Source organism: Camelus dromedarius, chromosome 19, assembly GCF_036321535.1.
Source record: "Camelus dromedarius isolate mCamDro1 chromosome 19, mCamDro1.pat, whole genome shotgun sequence".
Taxonomy (NCBI): Eukaryota; Metazoa; Chordata; class Mammalia; order Artiodactyla; family Camelidae; genus Camelus; species Camelus dromedarius.
The window spans coordinates 23,517,788-23,528,918 of NC_087454.1; the positions used below are offsets into that span (position 1 = coordinate 23,517,788).

Genomic DNA, 11,131 nt, shown 5'->3' on the forward strand with positions numbered 1-11,131 from the left:
GCTTAGATTATTTTGCCTGTTTGGGGGACTTATATGAATGGGAATTAGACTGCATGTTTTCTTTTATCTCTGGTTTTTTTTTTTTTTCTCACTCTATTTCAGGTTTGTGAGATTCAGCCATACTGCTTGCTGTGTGCAGCTGTAGTTGTAAATTTTCAGACTGACAATATCAAGTGTCAGAGAGGATATGGGGCAACCCGACCTCTCATATACTGCTGGTGGGAGTGGAAAATGGTATAGCTACTTTGGAAAATTGAGTGGCAATGTTTAGTAAAGCTGAAGAGACACCTAGCCTGTGACCCAGCACCTCCACCCCTAGATACACACACACAACAGAAATGCAGGCACAACCTCCCTCAAAACAACACTAAAAGATTGTTTATATCAGCATTACATATAATAGACAGAAACTCAAGAACTTGAAATGACTCAAATGCCCCATAACAATAAGAAGAGTAAATAAACGGTGGTATATTCCCAAAATGGATAATTTTTTCCCCAAAAGTCTGTATATTTGTTTGTTTAGAAAGACTATTTACGTAAAGTAAGCCAAAAAGAGAAAGAAAAATACCCTATGATATTACTTATATTTGGAATCTTAAAAAAAAAAAAGACAAACTTACATACAAAACGGAAACAGACTCACAGACATAGTAAACAAACTTATGGTTACCAGCGCAGGACAGGGTGGGAAAGGATAAACAGGGTGTTCGAGATTTGTGGATACTAACTACTATATATAAAATAAACAATAAGTTTGTACTGTATAGCACAGGAAACTATATTCAATATCTTGTAATAACTTATGGCTAAAAAGAATATAAAAACAAATATATGTATGTTCCTATATGACTGAAGTATTGTGCTGTACACCAGAAATTGACACAACATTGTAAACTGACTACAATAAAAAAAAAAAAAAGACTATTTACCCTCTTGTGTGGCCTGGGTATGTAACACAGGGACACAGAAGATAAACCTGGTCTTAAGTGAAAAGGCAGGTATCACAATAAGAGGGGTGAGAACAAGAGAGCCCCAAGTCTCAGCAGCCCTAGGTAGAGCAATTCTGAGGGACATATTTAAGAGAAGGAGAATTTTCACATGAGACAATTAAACCTGTCTGTTTGGAACTCCAGTTCCCAGAACTCTGCCCTCAGCCTGGCAAGATAATTTGCATTATGGAAATAGAGTGCCTTTGGTGACTTGCAGGAGCAAAGATCAAGAGTGCGAACACACTCTCCTTGCCAGGGCCACACCCTCTGCCTGGAATCCACCAGTTCAAGGTCCAGCCTATCTGGAGTTTGGGCTTCCCACCTGCTGAGTTTCCTGGAGAGATGTCTTCTTCCTTCTCAGTGAGAGATATCTGAAAGACTGTGACCTCACTCTTTCCCAAGCCTGGGGAGGGCTGAGGACCAAAGTCCCTCGACCAGAAAATAGTCTCAGAATATTCTTTTGGTTCGCATGCAAAATGACTGAATTTAGGTCTTGTGGCTAAAGTGCTCAATGAATCTCAATCCCCACCCACACTCCCCTGACTCCTCCCAGTGACTCCCAGAATCTCCTCCTCCTCAGTTGTTTCTGGGTCTCCACTCGAAGTGGGTAACTCAGGTGACCATCATGATAGCCTAGCTTTGACACTGGACAGAGCTGTACCGAAACCCCAGCTCCTCACTCCCCAGTCATGCAAATGATCCTATCTCCCAGTTCCTCCAACAACATGATCCCTCAGGCCACTGGACATGCTGTTCTCTTTGCCCAGAACATTCTTCCTGCTACCTGCCCTCATCCATCTTCACATGACCTGCTCCTTCTCACTCTGCAGGTCTCTGCTCGGACATTACCAGCTCTGGGAAGCTTTCCCTGGTCTCCCTAGTGTGGCTCAGAGGCCTCTGCTCTATCCCCCTGGATGCCCCTATGCTGCCCCATCCAGCACTTGTCACGTTGGGTTGTGGCTGTCTCCCTAGCAGGACAGTAAACACCCAGAGCAGAACAGCACATCTGTTACTAGTATTTTCTCCACAAAGTTTTGTTGATTGAATCATTTCTACCAGGCGTTGGCAAAGGTTTTATGTAAAGGAACAGATGGTAAATATTTTCAGTTCTGTGGGCCATATGATGTCTGTTGCCATGATTCAACTCCCTGGTTGGAGCGAAAAGGCAGCCATAGGTAACATGTAAACAAATAAGCGTGGCTGTGTCCCCCCAGAATTTATGGACATTGAGTTTGAATTGCATATGCTTTTCATAGGTCATGAAATATTATTCCTAAAAAAAATCTTTTTCAACCATCTAAAAATGTAACAACTACTCTCAAAAGCTCTCAGGACATACAAAAATAGGTGACAAACCGTAGTTTGCTAACCCTGATTAATACTGAGGGTCACATGCTTTGGGTTTTCCAAGTCACTGTCAGGGATATAGTAGGATTACTTAGAGCAATAATGTAACAGTATTTCTTAATATCAAGCAGAAAATTAAACTTGCAAGTGCATTAAATGACTTAGCCATCACATCCTGTAGACTATATTTAAGAAATCCAAGATGTTTTAAGATTAAGGAATTGTTACTATCAAGGAACTATGTCAATAGGTTGACAATTTCTCTAAGAAATCCTAATGGGAATTTTTTAAACTAGGCATGAAAGGACACTTTATTTTTTTGTGTTAAGAATTATTTATCTTAAATAATATCGAAAATATTATTCAGATAAATAAAAGTAACCACTAGAAAAACTGAAGGTAGAAATTAAGTAGGACCAATTGCCTCCAGGAAGTGGAAGGGAGGGTGGGTTTTCTACAATGCTAGGTTATGTTTTTGGTTCATCGTTGTTGTTTTTCTTAACCTGGTTTCTTATATTACTATGATGTGTTGAATGTTAATGAGGCTGTGGGGATACAGGAACTTCCATGCTTCGCTGGGGGAGGGGGCATGTGGACTACTGCAGCCATTCTGGACAACAATCAGACAATATTAGTAAAAACTGGTGTCCATATTCCCCAGGGACTAGCAATTCCACTCCTAGCCATTCTCACATAGCTATTTAAGAGCAAAGAAAAAACACTCATAGATAGCTGAAGGGGTATGCCTGGGGTTGGGACATGGGTTTTGTTTCACAGTGTGACTTTTATGAGATACTTCTTTTTCCTGGCAGACAGCCTTTGCCCAATTTGTCCAACCTGTGATGAGGTGTTCCTCACTGCCCAGAATTTTCCTATGCGTGGTAAGCAACCTATTATGAAACTTGCTCATCTGTGACCACCTTGTTCTTAAACAGGAGTCTTGTACTTCGAACATGGTTGTCTCTCATATATAGGTGGTAAGTGCTCTGGCAGCATTTAGGTGCTCAATCCGTGGCCACCAATTTTAGTTTCCGGTTTGCTTTCAGGAAAATCCACAAGTTTAAATCTAAACCAAATGCATTCTAATTCAGAAACCAAAAGAGCATGCACCAGAAGGACAATCTGCTTTTATTGAAATCCAGAATAAAGTCAGAGAACTTGACCAAAAGGAGGGAGCTTGAAATCTGAGAGGAGACTCATCCAACCAGAAGCAGAAGGTGACTCTCAGAAGCATCGAGCTCAAGGGGCTCAGTGCAGGTCCCTCTCTCAATTCTGAGAGTCACTGCCCCTCCAGGGGTTATCTCCTTTGGATCCTACTTCTGACATCATTGAACATCAACCTAAATAAGAAGATAAACTGAGGCAATCTCAGATTACCAGAGATTTGAGTTTATTTGGGAGTAGCAGAAGAATTTCAACTCAGGAAATGCATGCTATAGCAAGATACAGTGAGTCCACTGAGGGTTTGGGGTGGGCTCTATTTATGAGCAAGGAGTACAAAAAGGGGGAAATCCAGCCGGAGTCCAAGCAGTAAGTTCATTGGCTTGAGGATGGGGAGATATTCTTGGTGAATATTCATTGATAAGGAGATAAGTCTCAGTCTTCTGTAAATCAGGCATTTAATGGCAATCAGTCTCTCTGCTTAAGTTCTGTTCTTCTGAGGGCACATGTGTGAGATTTCCCATTTCATATTTTCATTCATGTTAGATTGAAATCCTTTATATAGATATGGATGATATAGATACAGGTATAGGAAGGAAATATTATCACTTGTAAAAATATAATTATACAGCCAGAAAATTGGAACCAACTCAAAATTTTTGAACACAAAAGAGCCTGTGTGCAAAGTAAATCCACACAAAAAGTTTTTCTATTTACTGTTACTTACTATATTTTCTATTTACTATTTACTATATTTCTATATAACCAGTTAGAAGGTGTGATGGCAGAAAATATTCCAGCCACAATAGCAATTTTTAAATATTCTAACTACCTCTAAGAACTGTATTAGATCCATAAGCTATATAAAAGATGTAACAAAATACAGAAACATCCATATTCTTGAATGGAAAGCTAATGAAAAGAATTCAAATCTCTGTTGGTTAATTCATAGTTCATCACACTTCACTTCCAATTACAATTTAAAAGAATGTGACACAATTAGAATTTAGAAATTGACAAAATTTCCCTGGCTTTATTTCACTGGGAAATTAACAGATGAGTTTACTACAAAATTTTTGTTAAAGAAAAATAAGTTGTATGAGGAAGGGACATTTTCTCTGCTGGATATTAAATGTATCATAAAGCTACAGAAATAAAACAAGGTTGTATCACCAAGAACTAATGGACAAACCAAAAAAAGTAGATAACTCTGAAACTACTCCAAATAACATACGAATTTACTGAGAAAGAAAGCTCACCAACCAACGAGAAGAGGGGATTATGCGGCAAATGGTGTTGGAAAAACAGCCTGGAAGTCAGAGGATCATTTCAGATCTACACTTTATACTGTAGTGTAAAATACTTTCCAGATGCATTAAAGCATTACATGTAACAATAATGCCACTTAAAAAAAACCTAAAATAATACGCAGATAACTAAATTTGGATGAAAGACTTCGTAGAATAAAAATAATGAGGCTGGCGGGGCGCCGCGCGGGAGGCTCGCGCACTCGGCGGGTCGGGCTGCGGCAGCGGCGGCGGCGGCGGCGACGCTCAGGCGCCGCGTGTGAGGCGCCCCGGGCGCGTCTGCGTTCCGGCTGCGCCACCCTCACCCCAGTGGGCTGCTGAGAAGGGAATGGCTCCAGCCCTGGGACCGCCGAGCACACCTCCAGCACGGCCCCCTTCCCGTCGCAGCCGCGGGCCTCGCTCGGTGCTGGGCGACTCCGAGGGGAGGCGGCGGCGGCGGCTGCGGGTCTGTGTGGAGGAGCCCTGCCCTCCAGCCTGGCTCCGCCGCCGGGCCCAGTAGGGCCCGAGTGAGCTCGGCGCCCGCCCTTCCTCTAGCCTCTCGGTCAACCGGCTGGAGCAGCGTCGTCCCGGAGGTCTCTGGGCCGAGGCGGCGGCAGCTCCTCCGGCTCCACCATGTCCGCGGGGAGAGACTTCGGGACTCTGCGGAGGAAATTCAAGCCGGCGTTCCTGCGGGCGCAGAGCGGTGAGTGTGCGGCTTCCCCGCGCCCCCCAGCCCCGTGCGGCCCTTCCCCGCGCGGAGGCTCCGTGCGGGCCTCGCGTTCGCGCTCCGTTGCACCCCGCAGCCCTTGCCCGTGTTCGCCGACCTCCTTAGCCACCGGCTCCTCTTCGCCAGATCCGTCAGGCGGATTTTGACCCTTGCGTCCCCGACTCCGCCGGCTCCTTTCCCCGGAGCCCAGCCTCTCCCGTCGAGCTGTCCTCACCCCGCCCAGTCCCGGCCTCCTGTCCATCCCTTTCTTCCTCCGTCTCCGTCGTCCCACAACCCCAGCTCCCCTCCTTGAGCCCGACCCTCGTCCCGTGCTCTTTTCCCAGCTCGTCAGGCGTGTGCGGCCCACCCGGGAAGCCCCACTCGGGAGAACCGGCCCCTTTCAACCGGGCGCGCGGCGGGTGGGATCTGAGCGTTGTTTTCCGCGGAGGCTTGGCCCCGAGAAGTTTGGAGGGAAAGTGGGGGGTCCTAGAAGATTCTTGGATTGTTTTCACCTGGGTGGGGAGTTGGTCTGGGTTGCAGAGGATATATATTTGGAGGAGACTTGAGGAGGGGGTAGATGGGGCGTGAAGGAGTGGCGGCGGTAGTGGCGATTTTTGCCCCCTTGGGTTTGGCTGTGTCTTGTTGGAAACCTCGTTTTCTTCTCTTAACTTTAATCCCTGACAGTTCTTTGGCGGTGTCATTTGCTTTCCCCATCTCTGCCAGATGCTTACCTTGATCGTTTTACTTGGAATTTTTCACGTCTCACCTGATTCTCGTCACTGTCATGCGAACAGAAATTACTGGGACGTGTTAATCATTCCATTTCCTCTTGGGGTATTTTCCAGTTACAAATTTAGGATTCCTGTGTGAGAGGACTTTAGAGTAACGAACATCTTTGTTTTGTAGGATTTCCTTTGGGGTTAGGGAGTAATAGAGAAGGCATAGATTCATCATCTAGATATTTAAGTTAGATTTAAATGTGTAATACCATTTTGGCTAAATGATTCTTTTATGGTTGATAGTCCATAGTCTCTGATGAGTGAAATTATTATTTACCTAGTGAGGCTTCTGCTGTCTCTGTACTTTGTATTAGATATAAGATTGCAATTTCGTGATGGCTATCTCTAAAATCACTTCATGTGGTAACTCCAATTTTATGCTGTAATATGCAAACTTCACACCCTACAATTTAGAGATTATCATCATCCATTGTTTTTCTCACACTTTTCCTGACCATCTTTAAAATTGAGACATTGAGAGATTAGTTCCTCCCAAGTCATGGGACAGTCATCAGGTATTTTAGATTAGACTGTGGGAAACATTTATTTCTTTTGGTTGAAAAGAAGATAACTGATAGAAATTCGGAGCTTTTATTACTACCTCCAAATTCAGAGCTTTTGTTACTACCTCCAAATTACTACAAATTAGTATAAATGCAACATCTTATATTAGGATGGTACATTGTTGTTATTAATGAACCAATATTTCTGCATTATTAACTAAAGTCTATAGTTTATTCAGATTTCCTTAGTTTTTTTTTCTGTTTAAGCATTCAATTGAGGATACCAGATTACATTTGATTTCCCTGTTTCCTTAGGCTCCTCTTAGTTTGTTTTTGTTTTTGTTTTTTTAAGTACTGTGTTTACATGCTTTTTAACTCTATGAAACTGGGTAATTATTTTCTGAGGCTACTATATTGAAAAGTAATGCCATCCAACAGCTTTGACAATGAAACATTGGTCTCTGTTCTCATGGGCAATGCCTGCAGTTTTCTTAGCATTAGCAAAGGTCTGTAGAATCTATGTCATCTTGATGTAACTTTTAATGAATTTTTTCATTTTTAGGTTTTAAACGTTCACAATTCATCTTTCAAAGACTAATCTGTAGCAAAGCCTTGTTTGTTTCCTTAATAGCATTTACTACATTTATAATTCTTATTTTTTATGTTTGTTTTGTCTGTTTCCCATAACAGAATGCAAGTTTCATAGAGATTAAAAACTTTTTTTTTTAATTCATTGTATACCCAGTGCCTACAATAGTGCCAGGCTTGTAGTGGGTACTAAGAAAATTTGGTGAATGAATGATGGTTGAATCTAATAGTAACCAAAGCTAGTAGTCATCTTTGCTATGGTGAAGTCTGTATTTTTGCCTTATGCAATTAATAGTTTAACAATAACATTTTATATTTACATTATTTCATTGCATACAGGGATACTCCAGATGCTCAGGAAGCCTAGACCCAATAATTTGTAGCATTTACTGTGTTACTGAAAAAAAAAAATACAACAGACTAGAGTTTCAAACTTTTTTTTTAGTTGAATAAAATTATTTTGTTTTGTTAGTTATTGTTATTTGCTATTTGTATAACATCTAAAAGTATGTCAGATGATTATTTAAAAATTTTTTTTATTTAAGTATAATTGGTTTACAATGTGTTAATTCAAATGCTTATTAAAGACATGTTCATGGAACAGATTTGAAATTAGGTATACTATTTTATTTAGCTTTTCAAAAATTTAAGGTTCTGTGCTCTATAATGAAGATAAATTGTTTCAGTATATGAAGCCTCATATTAAATGAATGACATCAGTCTTGGTTATGTTCCTGTAAACTCTTATGGTTTCTTTAGATTTCAGTAGTGTACATGGTTTAATAAAAGGAACGTTAAAATTAAAAAAACACCCACAACAGCAACAATAATAATGAGAGGAGGCACAAAAAAATGATAGACTTTACTAAGTCAAAATTATAAACTTCTGCACATCATAACCACCATAAAAGGTTAAAAGACAAACAAACTAGAAAAAAATTATTTGCAACAAATAATACAGGCAATGTCACTCTCCTTATTTTATAAAGGTTGCAAAAATAAATACAAATTTAAAAGTAATCAATAAGCACATAATAAATGTTTAACTTCATTGTTAAACAGTAACACTCTTTACTTCCATTTATATATGTTATAACACAACATTAAGTAGAAAAATCAGAATATAAAACTCCTTAAGCAGAATAATCCAAATGATGTTAAAACATACACATATGTTTTTTAAAATGGAAATACAACCACCTAATATTTTAAATGACTTTCCTTTGAAATGGAATTATAGGTGGTTTTATTTTTTTATTCTTTGCCACACGTTCCAACTTTTCTATGGTAAATGTGTATTATTATTACTGAAAATTAGTTAACAGTATTTCCCTGGCTTGGTCCCCACCAGGCGAATTACAGAAATGGCTCGCCTCTAGCAAAGGAGGTTTGAAGGGAGGATTCCTGGAGTATCTCCCCCAGTGACAGCTTCCAGGTTGCTGTGCCTCACAGAAAGCTTCCTTCCTATCCACATGGGGCCTCAAACCTGTCACCTTGGGTTTCAGGTTCACAGAGAAACTCTGGCTGTGCGGGCCAGGCCCTCTTTATCAAGACCTCCCTCCCAAAGAGAACACCAAGCAGTGACTCTGGCTTTCTGGCCACTGAACAAACCCAAATCAAATCTTCCCATCTGGGAGAGCTGTGGGGGAGAGAGATCCCCATTAGCATAAGGCCTGGGAGTGAGGGGAGGGGAGCAGAGGAGGGGAGAGGAGATTCGAGAAGGCCCTGTTCCTTGGAGGTGGCCACGTGCCCCAAAGTGTCTATTTCTTAACTCCAGTCAGCATCCCTGTTACTTCTGCAAATGTGCTTCATTACACCCATCTTCCTGCCAGGTCTGAATTTGATGAAAGGATGCAGTTTAGTCTCTAGGAACTGGGACCTCTTTTACAGATAGGAGATTATGCAAATTATTAGGCAGAGAGAAATTTGCAACATGCTGTAAATAACTGCTGTAGCTCAAGGACAATGAGAACAGCAACTGCCCTTGGTCTCAGTGGGTCCCTCTACGTAGTGGGTTGAGCAATGACTCCTAGAAGGGTAAGTCCAAGTCCTAAACCCTGGAATCTCTGAATGTGACCTTATTCAGAAAAAGTCTTTGCGGATATAATTAAGTTAAGGATCTTAAAATGAGATCATCCTAAGTTTAGAGTGGACCCTAAATCCAAAGACAAATGTTTTTATAAAAGAAAGGCATAAGGAGATTGTGAGAGACACACAGAGAGAAGATGGCCATGTAAAGATGGAGGCAGAGATTGATGTGAAGCATCTGCAAACCAAGGGATGCCAAGGATTAACCACTAGAATCTAGGAGAAAGGAGAATAGGGTACAGAGCTCAGTGGTAGAGCATGTGCTTAGCGTGCACAAGGCCCTGGGTTCAATCCCCAGTACTTCGATTAAAATAAATGAATAAAAACCTAATTACCTCTCTCCCCCAACACACACACACAAAACTTGAAGAGATATGGATTAAATAAATATTTTTTAAAAATCTAGAAGGAAGGCCTGGAATGAATTCTTCCTCAGAGCTTCCAGAGGAAACCAACCCTGTTGAAATCTTGATTTTGGACATCTGGCCTCCTGTGAAAGAGTACATTTCTGTCTTTTTAAGCCCCCGAGTTTGTAGCAATTTCTTAGGGTAGCTACAGGGAACTAATACATACTCTTTCACACACAGCCATTCAGCAGTCTGGGTCTCCAGGTCCTGGTACCCCCACCCAGCTTACTGTAACCCAGGCTCATGATTCAGCTGCCTGTCTCCTCTGAGTCAGGAACCCACTGGGATATTCCCCTTCCTGGTGGAAGAAGCACTCGGGAGCATTCACTTTAATTGCCTGATTGTCCAGCAGAAGGGGTGTGTGCCAGACAGATGACAGTACCATACTGTCATTTCAGAATGTTCCCTTCATGGCCCTAAAAAGTAAGTAAATAAAATGAAATAAAAGAGAAAATAATTCATCTTGAAGTAAAAAATGAGAAGCCAGTATCAAGGAAACTGAAGGCATGTTTGATCGCTAGTGTTCCTCACAGCTTTTTCTGCCCTTAGTGACTTTCATTCTTAGTCAGCACTGACTTTCCATTGAAGTCCAAAGTAGACCAGGTTTCTACCTGCAGAGGTTGCCCGCAAGGTGAAACCTGAGGGCCGGGCCCTTCTGACGGTCCTGAAATTCCCCAGGATCAGATGGGGAGATTTCAGGCACTAGGGCCCAACCTGGAAGGAGCCATGTTTCAGGGAAGAGGTGGCCCTTTGCATTAGCAGGTGACTGTGCTCTCGGTTACTTGACAAGTAAGATCACTCCACTTCCCCCAGGAAACCAGAAAATGAGCTGTCCAGGACAGATTTGGAAGGTCTTATCTTACCAAACAAAAGCTTTATTGACAGGCAGGCAAGCCTCTTGGGCCAACTTTGCTGGGAGCAGAGCTACCACATTGCTCCAGTAATGCATGTCTGTTTATTAGCTGAAACACTAGGGACCCCGTAACTCCCCCACACATGGGAGAGAGTCATGTTTTGAATATGTTCTTCTGGGATACTTTTAATAGAAAATAGCTTAGCAGCATTATTATTATTATTATTATTATTATTATTATTACTATTACTATTACTATTACTATTACTATTACTATTACTATTACTATTACTATTACTATTACTATTTTCACAGATGGGAGCATTCAGTATATACTGTTCCACAACTTGCTTCTTTTTTAAAAAGACATTCTTGTGGCAGTGATTCCACAACATTGTCTTAAGGGAGTTTTTGGCCGAAG

The 11,131-nt window shown here is 41.4% G+C and overlaps 2 protein-coding genes across 3 annotated transcripts in view; one reads left to right on the top strand and one right to left on the bottom strand.

Annotated features, from left to right (window-relative positions):
- Positions 1 to 3,707: 3,707 nt before the first annotated feature.
- Positions 3,708 to 5,954, bottom strand: LOC116147656 (serine/arginine repetitive matrix protein 3). 2 transcript variants are annotated; one of them, XM_031434830.2, is made up of 2 exons: positions 5,611 to 5,954; positions 3,708 to 5,446 (listed from the first exon to the last, which is right to left on the bottom strand). In XM_031434830.2, the coding sequence occupies exons 1-2, from the start codon at positions 5,752 to 5,754 to the stop codon at positions 5,054 to 5,056; spliced, it is 537 nt and encodes a 178-aa protein (XP_031290690.1). In that variant the 5' UTR covers positions 5,755 to 5,954; the 3' UTR covers positions 3,708 to 5,053. The 2 variants fall into 2 exon arrangements, with proteins under 2 accessions (XP_031290690.1, XP_031290689.1); XM_031434829.2 differs by having other exon boundaries at positions 3,708 to 5,473.
- The window catches only part of KCTD20 (potassium channel tetramerization domain containing 20), a 91,126-nt gene continuing 85,369 nt past the window's right edge, over positions 5,375 to 11,131 (top strand). Inside the window, exon 1 of the mRNA XM_010994481.3 lies at positions 5,375 to 5,489. The gene's annotated coding sequence lies outside the window, so the exon portion shown is untranslated. The remainder of the gene's footprint in view (positions 5,490 to 11,131) is intronic.